This window comes from Heptranchias perlo, chromosome 37, assembly GCF_035084215.1.
Source record: "Heptranchias perlo isolate sHepPer1 chromosome 37, sHepPer1.hap1, whole genome shotgun sequence".
Classification (NCBI taxonomy): domain Eukaryota; kingdom Metazoa; phylum Chordata; class Chondrichthyes; order Hexanchiformes; family Hexanchidae; genus Heptranchias; species Heptranchias perlo.
In genome coordinates, this window is record NC_090361.1 from 18,312,372 (window position 1) to 18,334,710 (window position 22,339).

At 43.6% G+C, this 22,339-nt stretch overlaps 1 protein-coding gene across 5 annotated transcripts in view; it reads left to right on the forward strand.

Annotated features, from left to right (window-relative positions):
- The window catches only part of LOC137304550 (EVI5-like protein), a 406,109-nt gene that overhangs the window by 89,905 nt on the left and 293,865 nt on the right, over positions 1-22,339 (forward strand). For all 5 annotated transcript variants that reach the window (XM_067973199.1, XM_067973201.1, XM_067973202.1 and 2 more), the window contains exons 2-4: positions 5,245-5,414; positions 15,103-15,292; positions 18,443-18,667. In XM_067973199.1, coding sequence (XP_067829300.1) covers positions 5,287-5,414; positions 15,103-15,292; positions 18,443-18,667 — 543 coding nt within the window. In that variant the 5' untranslated portion in view covers positions 5,245-5,286. The remainder of the gene's footprint in view (positions 1-5,244; positions 5,415-15,102; positions 15,293-18,442; positions 18,668-22,339) is intronic.

Consider the following 22,339-nt stretch of genomic DNA (forward strand, 5'->3'; position numbering starts at 1 on the left):
CACCTTTATATTTGCTTTCAGTGACTGGTGTACAAGGACACCCAGGTCCCTTTGTACATCAACATTTCCCAATCTATCACCATTTTAAAAAATACTCTGCCTCTCTGATTTTCCTTCCAAAGTGGATAACTTTACATTTATCCATATAATACTGCATCTGCCATGTATTTGCCCACTCACTCAACTTGTCTAAATCGCCTTGAAGCCTCTTTGCATCCTCCTCACAACTCACGATCCCACCTAGTTTTGTCATCGGCAGACTTGGAAATATTACATTTGGTTCCCTCATCCAAAACATTGATATATATTGTGAATAGCTGGGACCCAAGCACTGATCCCTGCGGTACCCCACTAGTCACTGCCTGCCACCCCGAAAAGGACCCATTTATTCATGCTCTCTCTTTCCTGTCTGTTAACCAATTTTCAATCCATGCCAGTATATTACCCCCCATCCCATGTGCTGTAACTTTGCACACTAACCTCTTGTGTGGGACTTTATCAAAGGCCTCCTGAAAATCCAAATACACCACATCCACTGGTTCTCCCTTATCTAGTCTACCAGTAACATCCTCAAAAAAAAAAAAACTCCAGTAGGTTTGTCAAACATGATTTCCCTTTCATAAATCCATGTTGACTTTGTCTAATCCCGTTGATATTTTTTAAGTGTCCTGTTATCACATCCTTTTTAATAAACTCTAGCATTTTCCCTACTACTTAGGCTAACCGGTCTGTAGTTCCCTGTTTTTTCTCCCTCCTTTGCCACCCTCCAATCTGCAAGAACTGTTCCATAACCTATAGAATTTTAGAAGATGACAACTAATGCATCCACTATTTCCATGGCTACCTCTTTTAGTACTCTGGGATGCAGATTACCCGACCCTGAGGATTTATCGGCTCTCAGTCCCATTAATTTCTCCACCACTTTTTTTACTAATACTAATTTCCTTCAATTCCTCCTTCTCACTAGTCCCTTGGTTCCCTAGCATTTCTGGGAAGTTATTTGTGTCCTATTCTGTGAAGACAGAACCAAAGTATTTGTTTAATTGCTCTGCAATTTCCCTGTTCCTCATTATAAATTCTCCTGTCTGACTGTAAGGTACCTAGATTTGTCTTCACTAATCTTTTTTCTTTTTACATACTTGTAGAAGCTTTTACAGTCCACTTTTATGTTCCTTGAAAGTTTACTCTCATACTCTCTTTTTCCCCTCTTAATCAATCCCTTGGCCCTTTTTTGCTGAATTCTAAACTGTTCCCAATCCTCAGGCTTGCTACTTTTTCTGGCAACTTTATATGACTCCTCTCTGGATCTAATACTATCCTTAATTTCTTTTGTTAGCCATGGTTGGGCTGCTTTTCCTTTTGTGTTTTTGCGCCATAAAGTATTGTATAATTGTTGCAATTCATGCATTCGTTCCTTAAATATTAGCCATTGCCCATCTACTGTCATGCCTTTTAATGAAGCTTCCCAATCTATCATAGCCAACTCACTCCTCATACCTTCGTAGTTTCCTTTGATGGTGCGGCCTTCCAGTGAATGCATTCGGGGCTGGACATAAGACCAGGTGTAATCTGGACAAAAAAAGCTCGAACTGGAAGTAACAAAAATATATCCTCTTAACAGGAATAAAATGGGTAAAGGTACCAGTGTGTGCCCAGTTCATACAAATGGACTAGTCACATCAATATTGCATTGCACCAGAAGCCATGGGCTGTACTTTTCATGCAGTGAAAGTGCTGAGAAATGTCAGCACTTTATTCTATAAAACCTGCAAGCTTAAGTGCATTAATACTTAAAGTAGGTTCACTTTGCACTTGTTATGGAAGACTTAAAATAGTTCACCCCGCGTGAAACAGGGTCGTGCATAGATGGGAATTGGATAGTTTGAGGTTTCAGAAAAAACTTGTTTGCCGAAGAGACCTGAAGAATGGCACTTCATTCCTTGGTCTATAAATGCAGTCATGATGTGGAGATGCCGGTGATGGACTGGGGTTGACAATTGTAAACAATTTTACAACACCAAGTTATAGTCCAGCAATTTTATTTTAAATTCACAAGCTTTCGGAGATTTTCTCCTTCCTCAGGCAAATGTTTCAAGATCTCCTTGAAGCCTACGCATTTATACATATTGAACAATAATAAATGGTGTTTACAGACTGCCTCTGCAACTGCCCGTTGCCAAGGCAATCACCGTGTTCAGACAGAGAGGTGTTACCTGCAGAACCTCCGAATACACATTCAATAAAAAAACAAACAGGGAAAAAAAACAGAGAAAAAAAAACACAGAGAGAGGCAGAAACATCCGGAAGGCAGAGAGAGCCAGCAAATGACCCATATAATGGGTATTTAATATAATGGGTCATTTGCTGGCTCTCTCTGCCTTCCGGATGTTTCTGCCTCTCTCTGTGTTTTTTTTTCTCTGTTTTTTTTCCCTGTTTGTTTTTTTATTGAATGTGTATTCGGAGGTTCTGCAGGTAACACCTCTCTGTCTGAACACGGTGATTGCCTTGGCAACGGGCAGTTGCAGAGGCAGTCTGTAAACACCATTTATTATTGTTCAATATGTATAAATGCGTAGGCTTCAAGGAGATCTTGAAACATTTGCCTGAGGAAGGAGAAAATCTCCGAAAGCTTGTGAATTTAAAATAAAATTGCTGGACTATAACTTGGTGTTGTAAAATTGTTTACAATTATAAATGCAGTGTGATGTGTTTCTGTATTAAGACAGCAACTCCCTAATTTTAATAGGTTTCAGTAGCAAGCTACTCCCTCACTGTGATTCAGATACATTTCCACCTGTGTCTACCCATGATTTATTCCATGATCTTAGAATTTTTAACTCTTTGCCTATATTATAAACATAATTTAATAGGGCAAAGTCAGCATGGCTTTATGAAGGGGAAGTCATGTCTGACAAATTTGCTTGAGTTCTTTGAGGATATAACGTACAGGGTGGATAAGGGAAACCAGTGGATGTAGTGTATTTAGACTTCCAGAAGGCATTCGACAAGGTGCCACATAAAAGATTATTACTTAAGATAAAAAATCATGGGATTGGGGGTAATATTCTGGCATGGGTGGAGGATTGGTTATCGAACAGGAAGCAGAGAGTTGGGATAAACGGTACATTCTCGGACTGGCAACCAGTAGCCAGTGGTGTTCCGCAGGGGTCGGTGCTGGGTCCCCAACTCTTTACAATCTATATTAACGATTTGGAGGAGGGGACCGACTGTAACATATCAAAGTTTGCAGATGATACAAAGATGGGAGGGAAAATAGAAAGTGAGGAGGACATAAAAAACCGACAAGGGGATATAGACAGGCTGGGTGAGTGGGTGGAGATTTGGCAGATGCAATACAATATTGGAAAACGTGAGGTTATGCACTTTGGCAGGAAAAATCAGAGAGAAAGTTATTATCTTTAATGGTGAGAAACTGGAAAGTACTGCAGTACAAAGGGATCTGGGGGTCCTGGTGCAAGAAAATCAAAAAGTTAGTATGCAGGTGCAGCAGGTGATCAAGAAGGCCAACGGAATGTTGGCTTTTATTGCTCGGGGGATAGAATATAAAAACAGGGAGGTATTGCTGCAGTTATATAAGGTATTGGTGAGACCGCACCTGGAATACTGCATACAGTTTTGGTGTCCATACTTAAGAAAAGACATACTTGCTCTTGAGGCAGTACAAAGAAGGTTCACTCGGCTAATTCCGGGGATGAGGGGGCGGACATATGAGGAGAGGTTGAGTAGATTGGGACTCTACTCATTGGAGTTCAGAAGAATGAGAGGCGATCTTATTGAAACATATAAGATTGTGAAGGGGCTTGATCGGGTGGATGCGGTAAGGATGTTCCCAAGGATGGGTGAAACTAGAACTAGGGGGCATAATCTTAGAATAAGGGGCTGCTCTTTCAAAACTGAGATGAGGAGAAACTTCTTCACTCAGAGGGTGGTAGGTCTGTGGAATTTGCTGCCCCAGGAAGCTGTGGAAGCTACATCATTAAATAAATTTAAAACAGAAATAGACAGTTTCCTCGAAGTAAAGGGAATTAAGGGTTACGGGGAGCGGGCAGGAAATTGGACATGAATTTAGATTTGAGGTTAGGATCAGATCAGCCACGATCTTATTGAATGGCGGAGCAGGCTCGAGGGGCCGATTGGCCTACTCCTGCTCCTATTTCTTATGTTCTTATATTTGTGATGTGTGGCTTCAAATGCTTTTCACAATGAGTGGCAGAGGACTTCTTATTTGGTGCAATAACTGGTTGTGATCTACAGCCAGCTGTGGTCCAAATGTTGTGTGGCTGTTCAATGCTGCAGGCAGTGAGCGACAATCACAAAATGATGAGGTGGATATTAGTTTAGTAACTGCAATATTCCTGTAGATTTTTCTTGTTTTCAACTAAATAAAGTTCAGCCTCAGTAAGGACAGCTTACCTGTCTTTTAAAGACTAGTGTAGGGGTGTTTTTTTTTCCAAAAAATTGATAGTATATGATCACCATGTCTGAAAGCTTGGTTGCTCTCTAAGTGACCAAAATTAACCATGGTCAAACTTGCATGACTGCTTTCAAATCCACATGTGATGGCACCCAGCAGTAATGGTCCCAATGTGGGTGAATCTATTTCCCTTATCCAGAGCAAGGGGCAGAAGTTGCATGTTTTAAATATCGGCCTTTGCTCAGTGACAGGACTCTTGCCCGAGTCAGAAGGTTGTGGTTTCAAATCCCACTCCAGGACTTGAGCACATAATCTAGGCTGACACTTGAGTGCAGTACTGAGGGAGTGCTGCACTGTTGGAGTCTTTCGGTTGAGATGTTAAGCCGAGGCCCTGTCTGCCCCCTCGGGTGGACATAAGATCCCATGGCACTATTTGGAGAAGAGCAGGGGTGTGTCCTGGCCAATATTTATCCCTCAACCAACATCACTAAAACTGATTTTGTGGGACCTTGCTGTGTGCAATTGGCTGCCATGTTTGCCTACATTATAACAGTGACTATACTTCTAAAGTACATCATTTTCTGTGTCGCGTTTGGGGTATCCTGAGGTCATGAAAGGTGCTATATAAATGCATTTCCTTTCTTATATACTTGTCTGGTCTATTAGTGTGAAGTAATCTATGTTAACTCAGGTAATTTTGTTGTCGAGTGCATCTTTTTTGGTTAGGTGTAAACTGGCCGATCCTGGTAAGTATAGTTCATTAACTGATGTTTGTCGATGTTAAGCTCTCTACTCTCATTCTCTCCTAGATAATATAAATCTTGCTGACATAGTGCTTTACCTTCTGATGGATGAAGACCTTAACACTGCAAAGCCTTGTTCCCATGGCGAGTCCTGCAGTCAGCCCCGATTCTTCCTCTTCTGATAACCTCAGTCCAGACGAGCTGGAACTACTGGCAAAGTTAGAGGAGCAAAACAGGTGAGGGTTATATATAATAGAACACAAGGTGGTGTGATTGTAGCATGGGTCCTTCCAATGCTGCATTTTATCCAGGGCCGTGTTTTCTGATTTAGAGCTAAGCTGCGGCTCGCTACTTGTTCAAGTCTACAGTTTGAATCTTCATTTAGACCATAAGACCATAAGAGATAGGAGCAGGAGTAGGCCATTTGGATCCTCGAGCCTGCTCCGCCATTTAATGAGATCATGGCTGATCTGATTTTTACTTCAACTCCACTTTCCTGCCCTTTCCCCATATCCTTTGATTCCCTTGCTGATCAAAAATTTGTCTAACTCAGCCTTGAATGTATTCAATGACTCAGCCTCCACAACTTTTTAGGGTAAAGAATTCCAAAGATTCACGACCCTCTGGGAGAAGAAATTCCTCCTCATTTCCATCTTAAACGGGCGACCCCTTATTCTGAGACTATGCCCCTTAGTTTTAGATTCCCCCATGAGGGGTAACATCCTCTCGGCACCTACCCTATCGAGTCCCCTCAGAATCCTGCATGTTTCAATAAGATCTCCTCTCATCCTTCTAATCTTCAATGAGTATAGACCCAACCTGTTCAATCTTTCCTCATAAGACAACCCTTCCATACCCGGAATCAACCTAGTGAACCTTCTCTGAACTGCCTCCAATGCAAGTATGTCCTTCCTTAAATAAGGGCACTGGAACTGTAAGCAGTACTCCAGGTGTGGTCTCACCAGCACCCTGTACAGTTGTTGCATGACTTCCCTGCTTTTATACTCCATCCCCCTAGAAATAAAGGCCAATGTTCCGTTTGCCTTCCGGATCACCTGCTGCACCTGTATGTTGACTTTTTGTGTTTCATGTACGAGGACACCCAGATCCCTCTGTACCCCAGCATTTTTGTAGTATTTCTCCATTCAAATAATATTTTGCTTTTTTATTTTTCCTCCCAAAGTGGATGACTTCACATTTTCCCACATTATATTCCATGTGCCAGATTGTTGCCCATTCGCTTAACCTGTCAATATCCCTTTGCAGACACTGTGTCCTCATCACAACTTGCTTTTCCACCTATCTTTGTATCATCAGCAAATTTGGCCACAAGACACTCTGTTCCTTCATCCAAGTCATTGATATATATTGTAAATAGTTGAGGCCCCAGCACTGATCCCTGCGGCACCCCACTAGTTACAGATTGCCATTTTGAAAATCACCCTTTTATCCCGACTCTTTGTTTTCTGTTAGTTAGCCAATCCTCTATCCATGCCAGTATATTACCCCCAACACCATGAGCTCTTGTGCAGTAATCTTTTATGTGGCACCTTATCGAATGCCATTTGGAAATTCAAATATACTGCATCCATTGGTTCCCCTTTATCCACCCTGCCCGTTACTTCCTCAAAGAACTCTAATAAATTTGTCAGACATGATTTCCCCTTCATAAAACCATGTTGACTCTCCTTGATTGTATTAGGAGTCTCTAAATGTCCTGCTACTACATCCTTAATAATGGATTCTAGCATTTTCCCAATGACAGATGTTAGGCTAACTGGTCTGTAGTTACCTGCTTTCTGTCTCTCACCCTTCTTGAATAGGGGTGTTACGTTTGCAGTTTTCCAATCCGCTGGGACCTTTCCAGAATCTAGTGAATTCTGGAAGATTACAACCAATGCATCCACTATCTCTGTATCCACTTCCTTTCTTCAGTAGAACTGATTTTGATTGGAAAGCATGGAATAAAAAGGCAGTTTGGTCCCTCAAGTAGAGGGTTATAATCTGGGGAGTCTTTCCTTTCTATGGTTGGTGTTTTGCCATTCCTTCTGGTAGCCCTGCTAGCTCAAGTGCTGAAAGAAGATTTTCTTCATCAGAGTGAAATGTAAACTAAGATTGCAGTATTTTTCCTATTCAGAATAGTTTTTGGTGCACGTCCATAAAGCTTTATTACATCACCGAGAGTGACTGTCCTTCCTCCGTAAGCTCCAGTAACAGCTCCTGCTGTCTGAGTCATGCTGCCCCAGTGAGCGGAGCCCGCTCTGTGATTTGTGTTGTGATTCATGAAGAGGCATTCATTATTCTGAGTAAAATACAATTTGAAGCATTCCAAAAGTTGCTTTTGGAGTAATAAAACATCATGGATTTTATTTTTGCTCTTTGTTTTACAATTTCTAGCGTGAATGCTTGATATCTTAAATTATTCTCCAAAGGCTGTCGGGGAAAAGAACCCTCCTGTGTTCGGTACAGTGTGAATCTCTGAAATACACTATACGTAGCTGGGTGTGCAACAGTATATTTTTTACCTCCATGACCATTCTTTTCATGTCATGAGCAGAGACAAGTCACTAAGTGCCAATGGCCAACTTTACACCATGTTCATTGTTTGACAATTGAGTGGTGAATATCGCTGCAAAATGTTGGCTTCATAGCATAGGCCTAGTATGGTTGGGTTGGGGTGTTGGAATTTGAAGAAAACAGATAGACAGCTTTGCGGATGAGGATGGGAGACATGACACAAGGAATCTAGAGGTCAGCAGGAGGAACTGACCAAGAGCTTTGAAATCAAGTAAGGACCAAATGTAGTTGTGGTGACTTCAATTTACCAGAGATAGATCGGAAAATCTACAGGTGAGAATCAGTCATAGAATCATACAGCACAGAAGGAAGCCATTTGGCCCATCGTGCCTGTGCTGGCTCTTTCAAAGAGCTTTCTAATTAGTTCCACTCCCTGCTCTTTCCCCATCGTCCTGGAAATTTTTTCCCCTTCTCATCTCCACTCTGGTTCTTTTGCCAATTGTCTTAAATCTGTGTCCCCTGGTTACTGACCTTCCTGCCAATGGAAACAGTTTCTTCCTGTATACTTTATCAAAATCCTTCATAATTCTGCTCTAAGGAGAACAACCCCAGCCTCTCTAGTCTCTCTAAGTAACTGAAGTCCCTCATCCCTGGTACCATTCTAGTAAATCTCCTCTGCATCTTCTCTCCTAAAGTGTGGACACAATACTCCAGCTACAGCCTGACCAGTGATTTATAAAGATTTAGCATAATGTCCTTGCTTTTGTACTCTGCTATTTATAAAGCCAAGGATCCCATATGCATTTTTAACAGCATCAACTTGTCCTGCCATCTTCAAAGATTTGTGTATGTGATTCCCCAGGTCTCTCTTTTCCTGCACCCCCTTTAAAATTGTACCATTTAGTTTGTATTGCCTCTCCTCATTTTCCCTACCAAAATGCACCACTATAGGAGAAGGAAGTGAAATCATGATCCTGGACACAATATTGGATTGTCATTTGGAACAATTGTTCAAAGAACCTCTAAGCATAGCTGTAGTAGATCTGATACGAATAACCAGTAGATGAGAGAGTAGATCAGAGTCAGACTCCTTGACAGCAATGACCACAATATTGTACAGTTTTAGATTAGGCTTATGATGAACATGAGAGTGTACACAAGAGGAAAGTTCAACTTTAGAAAGGCAGGTGTGAGGTGATGGGGGTTGAGTTAAGGAAGCTGTAGCAGGGAGGAGGGGAAAGCATGAAAGAGAAGTGGGTCATGTTTAAAAATATTGTACATGGAATACACAGCCGATTACATGGCACTAGGGAAGGAGGGTAATGGAGGGAGACTCATAGGTTGCAGCACGGAAGGAGGTCATTCGGCCCATCGAGTCCGTGCCAGCTCTATGCAAGAGTAATCCAGCTAGTCCCACTCCCCCGCCCTATCCCCGTAGCCCTACAAATTTTTTCCTTTCAACTTATCCAGTTTCCTTTTGAAAGCCATGATTGAATCTGCCTCCACCATCCCCCACCCGTGGCAGTGCATTCCAGATCATAACTACTTGCTGCATAGAAAAAGTTTTTCCTCGTGTCACCTTTGGTTCTTTTGCCAATCACCTTAAAGCTATGTCCTCTGGTTCTTGACCCTTCCGCCAATGGGAGCAGCTTCTCTCTCTCTCTATTCTGTCTAAACCCTTCATGATTTTAAATACCTCCATCAAATCTCCTCTCGAGAGAAGGGCAAAAGAGATTGTTACTCAAGAATAAAGCTGCAGGTAGCATGGCGGGACTGAGATGAATATGAAACCACGGTAAAGGAGGTTAAGAAATTGGCCAGGACAGCTGAAATAGAAAATGCTACGGCAGAAGGGAGTAATAAAGTAAAAGTCAAGCATTTCTGTAAATATGATCACAGTAAGCAGGTGAAAAAAACAACTGTTGAAGCCATTGAAAGGAAGGGAAGGCACAAATGGACCTCACACAAGGGGCCTTAATGAAGTAGCCAGTGAATCAGTCATGTTCTTGCTACCATATTTAGGGAATTATTAGAAACGGAATTAGTATCTTGTGAATCTTTATTTTTTAAAGAAAAAGGATGACCTAGGAAATTACAGACCAGTGAGCCGAATGTCCACTGTGGGGAAAGTGTTAGCAGGTATCGAGGGAATGGTGAAACCTCCAGATAACATGTTTTATTAGCATTGTTGAAAGAGGTGTGACCTGGTTGCCAGCCGAGGTTCTGTGGATGTGATGTTGGATTTCAGCAAGGCCTTCGGTATGTGCTGTACAAGTGATTAGGCAGGATGGCATGGAATAGAAGGCAAGTTTCTGAGGGGGATTAATAAAAGTCTACACCAGATAAAGCAAAGGATGCTGATGAATGGAGTTCTTGACGTGGCAAGGGGTCACTAGGGGGGGGTTCAAACTTGGAGAGCGGTACACAGACAGTTTTGATTTGCCTATTTTATGCAGAGGGTGGTGAACGCGTGGAATGGACGACCCAGGGAGGCAGATACAGCAGGCAAACGTGAGATTTGGATCGATATTCTGAGGTGATTGGCGTTGGGGGGTATTGTTATTTGAGGCCGGATTTATGGAATGCAGTGTTTTCCACTCCTGTCCTTTGCTGTGAAATGTGGCAGTGCCTGTCTTCTACCACTAGAGGGAGCTCTATTGGTGCAGCTGACTGGGGACCTCGAGAATCATTGGTTACAGCACAGAAGGAGGCCGTTTGGCCCATCGAGCACCTGCCGGCTCTTTGTAGGAGCAATCCAGTTAGTCCCATTCCCCCGCACTTTCCCTACAACTCTGCAAATCTTTTCCCTTCAAGTATTTATCCAATTCCTTTTTGAAAGTCATGATTGAATCTGCTCCTACCAACCTATCAGGCAGCGCATTCCAGATCATCACAACTCGCTGCATAAAGTTTTTCCTCATGTCGCCTTTGGTTCTTTTGACAATCACTTAAATCTGCGTCCTCTGGTTCTCGACCGTTCCTCCAACGGGTAAACTTTATTTACTTTGTCTAAACCCATCGTGATTTTGAACACTTATATCAAATCTCCTCTTAACCTTCTCTGGTTATCCACGTAACTGAAGTCTCATCCCTGGAACCATTCTAGTAAATCTTCTCTGCACCCTCTCTAAGGCCTTCACATCCTTCCTAAAGTGTGGTGCCCTGAATTGGACCCAATACTTCAGCTGTGGCCGAACCAGTGTTTTATAAAGGTTCATCATAACTTCCTTGCTTTTGTACTCTATGCCTCTATTTATAAAGCCCAGGACCCCATATGCATTTTAACTGCTTTCTCAACCTCTCCTGCCACCTTCAAAGATTTGTGCACCTATACCTCCAGGTCTCTGTTAATGCAACCCCTTTTAGAATTGTACCATTTTAGTTTATATTGCCTCTCCTTATTCTTCCTGCCAAAATGGATCACTTCTCGGCGTTAAATTTCACCCGCCGTGCTGTCGCCCGTTCCACCACGAGGGAAAAGCCGACTTGCCACTTGACCTCGCCCTCACCAATCTAGCTGTCGTAGGTGCATCTGACCATGACAGTATTGGTAGGAGTGACCACCGCACAGTCCTTGTAGAGACTAAGTCCCGTCTTCGCACTGAGAACATCATCCAAAGTGTTGTGTGGCACTACCACCATGCCAAACGGGATAGATTCAGAACAGATCTAGCAGCTCAAAACTGGGCATCTGTGAGGCGCTGTGGGCCATCAGCAGCAGCAGATTTGTATTCCAGCACAATCTGTAAGTTCGTGGCCCAGCATATTCCTCACTCTACCATTACCAACAAGTCAGGGGATCAACCCTGGTTCAATGAGGAGTGTAGAAGAACATGCAAGGAGCAGCACCAGGCGTACCTAAAAATGAGGTGCCAACCTGTTGAAGCTACAACTCAGGACGACATGCATGCTAAACTGCAGAAGCAACATGCTATAGACAGAGCTAAGCGATTCCACAACCAATGGATCAGATCTGCAGTCCTGCCACATCCAGTCGTAAATGGTGGTGGACAATTAACAACTAACGGGAGGAGGAGGCTCTGTAAACATCCCCATCCTCAATGATGGCAGAGTCCAGCACGCGAGTGCCAAAGACAAGGCTGAAACGTTTGCAACCATCTTCAGCCAGAAGTGCCGAGTAGATGATCCATCTCGGCCTCCACCCGATATCCCCACCATCACAGAAGCCAGTCTTCAGCCAATTCGATTCACTCCACGTGATATCAAGAAACGGCTGAGTGCACTGGATACAGCAAAGGCTATGGGCCCTGACAACATCCCGGTTGTAGAGCTGAAGACTTGTGCTCCAGAACTAGCCGCGCCTCTAACCAAACTTTTCCAGTACAGCTACAACACTGGCATCTACCCGACAATGTGGGAAATTGCCCAGGTATGTCCTGTCCACAAAAAGCAGGACAAATCCAATCCGGCCAATTACCGCCCCATCACTCTACTCTCTATCATCAGCAAAGTGATGGAAGGTGTCACACACCAATAACCTGCTCACCGATGCTCAGTTTGGGTTCCGCCCGGACCACTCGGCTCCAGACGTCATTACAGCTTTAGTTCAAACATGGACAAAAGAGCTGAATTCCAGAAGTGAGGTGGGAGTAACTGCCCTTGACCGAGCATTTGACAGAGTGTGGCACCAAGGAGCCCTAGTAAAATTGAAGTCAATGGGAATCGGGGAAAACTCACCAGTGGCTGGAGTCATACCTAGCACAAAGGAAGATGGTAGTGGTTGTTGGAGGCCAATCATCTCAGCCCCAGGGCATTGCTGCAGGAGTTCCTCAGGGCAGTGTCCTAGGCCCAACCATCTTCAGCTGCTTCATCAATGACCTTCCCTCCATCATAAGGTCAGAAATGGGGATGTCCGCTGATGATTGCACAATGTTCAGTTGCATTCGCACTCCCTCAGATAATGAAGCAGTCAGTGTCCACATGCAGCAAGACCTGGACAACATCCAGGCTTGGGCTGATAAGTGGCAAGTAACATTCGCGCCAGGCAATGACCATCTCCAGCAAGAGAAAATTTAACCACCTCTCCTTGACGTTCAACAGCATTACCATCGCCGAATACTCCACCATCTACATCCTGGGGTCACCATTGACCAGAAACTGAACTGGACCAGCCATATAAATACTGTGGCTACAAGAGCAGGTCAGAGGCTGGGTATTCTGCGGTGAGTGACTCACCTCCTGACTCCCCAAAGCCTTTCCACCATCTACAAGGCACAAGTCAGGAGTGTGATGGAATACTCTCCACTTGCCTGGATGAGTGCAGCTCCAACAACACTCAAGAAGCTCGACACCATCCAGGACAAAGCAGCCCGCTTGATTGGCACCTCATCCACCACCCTAAACATTCACTCCCTTCACCACCGGCGCACTGTGGCTGCAGTGTGTACCATCCACAGAATGCACTGCAGCAACTCGCCAAGGCTTCTTCGACAGCACCTCCCAAACCCGCGACCTCTACCACCTAGAAGGATAAGGGCAGCAGACACATGGGAAAAATACCACCTGCACATTCCCCTCCAAGTCACACACCATCCCGACTTGGAAATATATCGCCGTTCCTTCATCATTGCTGGGTCAAAATCCTGGAACTCCCTACCTAACAGCACTGTGGGAGAACCTTTTCACACTGACTGCAGCGGTTCAAGAAGGTGGCTCACCACCACCACCTTCTCGAGGGCAATTAGGGATGGGCAATAAATGCTGGCCTCGCCAACGACGCCCACATCCCATGAACGAATTTTAAAAAAACAGCCTGTCTGTTCTCTTGAAGTCTATTACTATCCTCCACTGTTTGCTACACTTTCAAGTTTTGTGTCATTTGCATTTTTTTGAAATTGTGCCCTGTGCACCCAAGCCCAAGTCATTAATATATATCAAAAAAGCAGTGTTCTGAGTACTGATCCCCGGGGAACACTACTGTATACCTTCCGCCAGTCCGAAAAACAACCATTCACCACTATTCTTTGTTTCCTGTCATTTAGTATCCATACTGCCACTGCCCCTTTAATTCTGTGTGCTTCAATTTTGCTGATAAGCCTATTATTTGGCACTTTATCAAACTCCTTTTGAAAGTCCATATACACCACATCAACTACACTGCCCTCATCAACCCTCTGTTACCTCATCAAAAAACTCATCAACTTTGTTAAACATGATTTGCCTTTAACACATCCGTGCTGGATCCACACTTGTCCAAGTGACTATTAACTTTGTCCTGGATTATTGTTTATAAAAGCTTCCCAACCACTGAGGTGAAACTGACTGGCCTGTAGTTGCTGGGTTTATCCTTACACTTTTTTTGAATAAGGGTGTAACATTTGCAATTCTCCAGTCCTCTGGCACCACCCCCATTTCTAAGGAGGATTGGAAGATTATGGCCAGCACCTCTGCAGCTTCCACCCTTACTTTCCTAAGCAACCTAGGATGCATCCTATCTGGACCGGGTGACTTATCTATTTTAAGTACAGCTAGCCTTTCTAGTACCTTCTTTATATCAATTTTTAGCCCATCCAATATCTCAACTACCTCTTTTACTGTGTCTTTGGCAGCATCTTCCTTGGTAAAGACAGATCCAAAGTACTCATTTAGTACCTCAGCCATGCCCTGTGCTTCCATGTGTAGATCTTTTTGGTCCGTTATCTGCCCCACCCCTCCTCTTACTACCCATTTACTATTTATATGCCTAAAGACGACTTTTGGATTCCCTTTTATGTTTGCTGCCAGTCTATTCTCATAATCTCTTTGCCCCTCTTATTTCCTTTTTCACTCTAATGACAGTTAGCCAGTGCTACTTCAGTGTACAAAATTCCTGGGGAGTTCATTTTTGATCCACTATAAGTGAGCCTGTATGTTCACATTTTCTACACCCCTGGTCTGATGATATAGAGTGAAAGCTATTCGGAACACCTATATAGTGAGCCGTGAAGGTAGAAATAGCTGGTTATGGCCATCCTCTGAAGCTGTGCAAGTGTTCAGAGGATTTTGTTTGGGATGTGTTAGTGAGCATGCAGGTGAGAGATGAGCCACAAGTTGTGCACTATTGGTGGTTTCAGTCTGTTTAAAAGTATTTTCCCCATGCTCACTGTTGTGTGGTACTATTAAGCTTTTATATTGACCGTATCAATTGCTGTCATTAATGCAAAACAACATTATAAAATCATAGAATCTTACAGCACAGAAGGCAGCCATTCGCCCTATCGTTCCTGTGCTGGCTCTTTAAAAGAGCTATCCAATTGGCTCCACTCCCCTGCTCTGATTGACGAGTGTGACTGCTGTGCCAGTTTCTGTAGGGAGGTAATTACTGATATGTATATTTTATAAAGCAGTAATATCCCATCACAAGTACAGAATCCTTCTATAAATATGTCTTTCTCTAACTTTTGCTAGGTTGCTGGAGGCTGACAGCAAGTCGTTGCGGTCCGTGAATGGCTCACGGCGGAACAGCGGCTCCTCACTTGTATCGAGCTCCTCAGCTTCAAGCAACTTGAGCCACTTGGAGGAAGACACATGGATCCTTTGGGGACGGCTGATCAACGAATGGGAGGAAGTGCGCAAAAAGAAAGAGAAACTGCTGAGGGTGAGGACCAAGGAGCATGGGGCGAGGATTGTTGTTTTGCTAGTCCTGTTGATCAGTATTGTGTTGCGATTCCTGTTAACCAGTCAGCTGTAACTTAGCATTTCCAAGATGGCTGACAGATAATCAGTTCCCAATTCCTCCTGTGCCAATCTGGTCAGGGGCCTGGCAGTGTTACGAAAGCAGAAAATGCTGAACCAGTTTGTCAGTCAGCTAAAGGGGGGCAGAAATAGATTAATGGTTGGATAGAGCCCTTCATCAGAACATTAACCTGTTGTCTTTCAGAAGCTTGCTTTGAATTCTATATTTTCTGTTTCTTATTTTGGGTTTCTAATATTCAGTTTTTCTTTCAATCCATGAGCGAGCCTGGCAATGATTTTTTTTAAAATTTCCTCTTAATGCGGAGTGAGGCTTGACCCTTGCTCAGCTTCACTCCCAATCTCATATAGTCAAGATAAGCAACTCAGGAAATCCATTTCATATCCTTAGCTTAAATGAGTCATAAGACTGTTCGTGCTGACGAGCAGATATTTACCCGAGTGCAAAATGTGACCCTGTTAAAGTGGAAGAATCTCAGAGCATCTCCCGACCTTGTAAAATTAACATGATAAGCAGCTATAGAACTATGGTTTAAATGATGCATTATAAGTCCAACATCTGAAGTAGTGTTTGTGCTTGGAGTTACATCGTCGAAACTATAACACAGAAACAAGCCATTCGGCCCAACTGGTCTGTGCTGGCATTTATGCTCCACACGAGCCTCCTCCCTCTTCAAAGGGCATTCGACAAGGTGCCACACGAAAGGTTGCCACAAGATAAGGGCTCATGGGGTTGGGGGTGATATATCAGCATGGATAGAGGATTAGTTAATGGACGGAAAACAGAGTAGGAATAAAGGGGTAGTTTTCAGGTCGGCAGGCCGTTATTAGTGGGGTGCCGCAAGGATCAGTGCTTGGGCCTCAGCTATTTACAACCTATATTAATGACTTAAATGAAGGGACCGAGTGTAATGTATCCAAGTTTGCTGACGATACAAAGCTAGGTGGGAAAGTCTGCAAAGGATACACGCAGGTTAAGTGCGCAAGAAGGTAGCAGATGGAGTATAATGTGGAGAAATGTGAGGTTATTCACTTTGGTAGGAAGAATACAAAAACAGAATATTTTTTAAATGGTGAGAAACTATTAAATGTTGGTGTTCAGAGAGACTTGGGTGTCCTTGTATATGAAACACAAAGTTAACATGCAGGTACAGCAAGCAATTAGGAAGGCAAATGGTATGTTGGCCTTCATTGCAAGGGGGTTGGAATATAAGAGTAAGAAAGTCTTGCTGCAATTATACAGGGCTTTGGTGAGACCCTACCTGTAGTAATGTGCGCAGTTTTGGTCTCCTTACCTAAGGAAGGATATGCTTACCTTAGAGGTGGTGCAACGAAGCTTCACTAGATTGATTTCTGGGATGAGAGGGTTGTCCTGTGAGGAGAGATTGAGTAGAGTGGGCCTATACTCTGGAGTTTAGAAGAATCTCATTGAAGCATAAGATTCTGAGAGGGCTTGACCGGGTAGATGCTGAGAGGCTGTTTCCCCTGGCTGGAGAGTCTAGAACGAGGGGGCATAGTCTCAGGATAAGGGGTCGGCCATTTAAGACTGAGATGAGGAGGAATTTCTGCACTGAGTGGTGAATCTTTGGAATTCTCTATCCAGAGGGCTGTAGATGTTGAGTCAGAGTATATTCAAGGCTGAGATCGATAGGTTTTTGGACTCTAAGGGAGTCATGGGATATGAGATTCGGGCAGGAAAGTGGAGTTGAGTTTGAAAATCGGCCATGCTCAGATTGAATGGCGGAGCAGGCTCGAGGGGCCATGTGGCTTACTCCTCCTATTATATTCTTAACCCTATCAGGATGCCCTTCTATTCCTTTCTCTGTCATGTGCTTATCTAGCTTCTCCTTAAATACATCCGTGCTATTTGCCTCAACTACTCCTGTGGTAGCAGGTTCCACATTCTTACCACTCCTTGGGTAAAGAAATTTGTCCTCAATTCCCTGCTAGATTTATTAGTGATTTATTTTATGTTTATGATTTGGACTCCCCACAAGGGGAAACGGTCTACGTAGAGAAAATATCAGGTCACCCCTCAGCCTTCTCTTTAGAGAAAAGAGCCCCAGCCTGTTCAGCCTTTCCTGATGAGGATATCCTCAGTTCTGTTATCATCCTTGTGAATCCTTTTTGTACCTTCTCCAAGAGTTGCACTGCTATCCTCTAAGAGGGGGAAAGAAATGGAGGCCTGGTTGTTGAAACCGCCTTGTTCCTGATATTCAGCTCCTCAATACCAGTGTAATTGGGAATTGGAAGTACAGCAGTTTACCACATGGATGGAAATCTGGCTCCAAGTCTTTTTAAGAGTTTCTTACCCAGAGCTGCACCTCTTCACTTCCTGGGATATGTCTGTTTGCTTTCGTGCTGTACTGTAGGAGGCAGGATCTGGCTTTGTCCAATGGGAATAGAAACTGCTGCCATTCACCGGAGGCTGGCTTGAGTGGCATTAGGATAGAATGTGGGGCTGGTTGCTCGCTTTATCCCCAGTTAAAGACATAGCGTGCTGCAGGGAGAGAAAATCCCTTTTGAAATCGAATATCTTCAGCCACTGTCAAATGCAGAAGAGAGAGTTTACATTTCCCTTTTATTTGTGTGTGCAAGGGTATTCCTGAATTTCATGTCCTGTTAGGGTGAGGTCAGAGGAGGGATTTCTTTCCTTTTAACATTCTTGTATGAGGCCAAAATTCCAGTCTGAGCATTTCCACACTGGTCTTTTGCACATCTGCATGCCTGCTGTACAGCAGTAGGACCCTGAGATGTTTAGTAAACCACAAATTCAGTAGATCTGCAGATTTAAATCAACTACCCCAACCCCGGCACACATTACACAACCACCCGACTCTAACGGAATTGAGCACCCAGCGACAGTGCTGATGCCTTTGATAAAGACAGCATCACAGTGTGTGTGTGGGTGGGGGGGTGGGGGTAGAATTAAGGTAAAATAACTGCTTTTGCTGCCCATAAAACATTATCCCTGCACAAGTTGCCATTTCAGGTGGGGGATGGAAAAATTGGAAAAGGTGAGGGGAAGAATTAAAGAAATGTCATTTATTTTCAGGAGCTCATTCGGAAAGGAATTCCACACCATTTCCGGGGGATTGTCTGGCAGTTGTTATGCAATGCGACAGACATGCCAGTGAAAAATCAGTATTCAGAGTTGCTAAAGATGACCTCTCCCTGCGAGAAGCTGATCCGGAGAGACATTGCGCGGACATACCCAGAGCATGACTTCTTTAAAGGACAGGACAGTCTTGGCCAGGAGGTGCTGTTCAACGTCATGAAGGTGAGAGATGAGACTTAATTCCAGCTCAGTTGTGACGTCTATACTTTAAACACTGCCCTTTGCCCTTTGTTGAAGACTTGTTACCGCCAGACTTGATTATTCCAATGCTGTCCTGGTCAGTCTCCCACCTTCCACCCTCCATAAACTTCCTCATCCAAAACTGTGCTGCCCATATCCTAACTTGCACCAAGTCCCGTTCACTCATCACCCCTGTGCTCGCTGACCTACATGGATTCCTGGTCCAGCAATGCCTCAAATTTAAAATTCTCATCCTTATGTTAAAATCTCTCCTTAGCCTCGCTGCTCCCTATCTCTGTAACCTCTTCCAGCTCTACAACCCTCAGAAAACTCTGCGTTCCTCCGATTCTGGCCTCTTGACCATACCTGTTTTCCATTGGTGGCCGTGCCTTCAGCTGCCTAGGCTTTAAGCTCTGGAATTCCCACCCTAAATCTCTCTGCTCCACCCCCCCCCCCCCCCCCCCCTCCTCCTCCTTTTAAGATGTTCCTCAAAAGCTACCTCTTTGACCAAGCTTTTGGTCACCTGTCCTCATGTCTCCTTCAGTATAAATGTTTCTGATTACTCTCCTTTGAAGCGCCTTGGGATGTTACTATGTTAAGGCGCAATATAAATGCAAGTTGTTGTTAAAGGCGAGTCTACTGGATTGAGGAAATATTTTATTGGGGAGTCCATGTCTTGTAAAGCTAGCATATTGAATTAATTGAATGAATTTCTAAAGATTAGATTAACGAAGAGCAGGCGAGCATACCCTGGAGCTGGTTCATGCCTCGGGTATCCAGATACAGTAGCTGCTGTGTGTGTGTGCGCTCTGAAGGGATGCTGAGTGAGGCTTCAGTTTGTGCTCTTTGTATTCAGTACTTCCCCAGTTATAAAACATTTTTGGTCAAAAAGAATGTGGGGATTGGATTTGTTCTGTATATTTGCAGTTGTTATCTTATGGGAGATCTGGCAGTGGTGGCACAGTTAATCATGTGGCTGGTAGCAGAAAATTGAAAGGGACATTGATAGATTTAGTGAGTGGTCTTAACTGCGGCAGATGGAGTTCAATGTGAGGTCATCCACTTTGGACCCAAGAAAGACAGATCAGAGTATTTTCTAAATGGCGAGAAGCTAGGAACTATGGAGGAGCAGAGAGATTTAGGGGTCCAAGTACAGAAATCACTAAAAGCTCATGGACAAGTACAAAAAATAATTTAAAAGGCTAATAGAATGAATTCCAGAGGACTGGAATACAAAGGGGTAGAAGTTATGCTTCAGTTGTACAGAGCTCTGGCTAGACCGCATCTAGAGTACTGAGTTCAGTTCTGGGCACCGCACCTCAGGAAGGATATATTGGCCTTGGAGAGGGTGCAGTGCAGATTCATCAGAATGATACCAGGTCTAAAAGGGTTAAATTATGAGGACAGGTTGCATAGACTAGACTTGTATTCCCTTGAATATAGAAAATAAAGGGGTGATCTAATTAGGTGTTTAAGACAATTAAAGGGTAGATAGAGAGAAACTATTTCCACTAGTGGGGGGAGTCCAGAACGAGGGAGCATAACCTTAAAATTAGAACTAGGCTGTTCAGGGGTGATGTCAGGAAGCAATTCTTCACACAAAGACTAATCTCTCCCAAAAAGCTGTTGAGGCTGGGGGTCAATGGAAAATTTCAAAACTGAGATTGATAGATTTTTGTTAGGCAAGGGTATTAATGGTTATGGAACCAAGGCGGGTAGATGGAGTTGAGATACAGATCAGCCATGATCTAATTGAATGGCGGAACAGGCTCGAGGGGTTGAATGGCCGCCTCCTGTTCCTATGGTAGAATCTCCATACTAATGACTTTTGTTGTGTATGAAGTTAAAAATTTAGAAGCTTTTAGCAGATCATTAAGCTTTTAGTAGGACTGGGAAATTGGGAACGGAGGTGGAATAGCAATATTGATAGACAATTACAGCAGGAAGAAGGGATTTCAGGAAGGATGATTGGGCAGTGGAAACATAATGGGTAGAGTTAAGGAACAGCAAATCTACAGACCTCCTGGTAATGATGTAGTGGGGGATGTATAAATACAGAGATCAGGGAAGCATGTAGCAAAAAACTAAGTGACTATAATGGGAGAAGTAGTTGTAAAGGCAATGATTTTTTTTAGAATGTGTCTTTGGGACAGTTTTCTGGAAAAACATATTTTAGAACAGACAAGGGATCAGGTCATATTGGATTTAGTGATGAGTAACAAACCAGAATTAGTTAAAAACCTGACTAAGGGAGCATCTTGCAGATAGTGACCATAATATGATTGAATTTGATATTATTTGGTTTGAGAGGGAGAAAGGAGAGTCACAAACCAAGGTTTTAAATTTAAATAAGGCAAATTTTGAAGGGATTAGATATAAATTGACTTGGCTAGACTGTTAATGGGTAAACCTACAGTGGGAAGTATTGGAAGAAGTATTTGGTACAATACACAACGTGAAGAAGCGATACTTTAGTTGTACAGAGCGCTGGTCAGACCCCATCTGGAGTACTGCGTTCAGTTTTGGAAACTGCACCTCAGGAAGGATATATTGGCCTTGGAATGGGGTACAGCGTAGATTCACCAGAATGATACTGGGGCTTAAAGGGTTAAATTTATGAGGACAGGTTACATAAACATGGTTTGTTCTCTCGAGTTTAGAAGGTTGAGGGATGATCTGATCCAGATGTTTAAAATGATAAAGGGATTCAATAGGGTAGATACAGAAAGATGATTTTCTCCGGTGAGGGAATCCAGAGGGACACAATCTTCAAATTGGAGCTAGGCCATTCAGGAGTGAAATCATAGAATCAAACGGCACAGAAGGAGGCTATTCAGCCCGTCGTGCCTGTGCCTGCTCTGTGAAACATAGAAAATAGGAGCAGGAGTAGGCCATCCGGCCTTTTCAGCCTGCTCCGCCATTCAATATGATCATGGCTGATTCTCCATCTCAATACCATATACCCCTTGATGCCTTTTGTGTCGAGAAATCTATTTATCTCATTCTTAAATATATTCAGTGACTTGGCCTCCACAGCCTTCTGTGGTAGAGAATTCCACAGGTTCACACCCTCTGAGTGAAGAAATTTCTCCTCATCTCAGACCTAAATGTCCTACCCCGTATCCTGAGACTGTGACCCCTTGTTCTGGACCTCCCAGCCAGGGGAAACATCCTCCCTGCATCCAGTCTGTCTAACCCTGTCAGAATTTTATGTTTAAATGAGGTCCCCTCTCATTCTTCTAAACTCGAGTGAATACAGGCCGAGTCGACCCAATCTCTCCTCATACGACAGTCTTGCCATCCTAGGAATCAGTCTGGTGAACCTTTGCTGCACTCCCTCTATGGCAAGTATATCCTTTCTTAGGTAAGGAGAACAAAACTGCACACAATACTCCAGGTGTGGTCTCACCAAGGCCCTGTATAACTGCAGAAAGACATCCCTGATCCTGTACTCAAATCCTCTTGCAATGAAGGCCAACATACCATTTGCCTTCCTAACTGCTTGTTGCACCTGCATGTTTGCTTTCAGTGACTGGTGTACAAGGGCACCCAGGTCACTTTGTACATCAACATTTCCCAATCTATCACCGTTTAAATAATACTCTGCCTTTCTGTTTTTCCTTCCAAAGTGGATAAATGTGAAGTTATCCACTT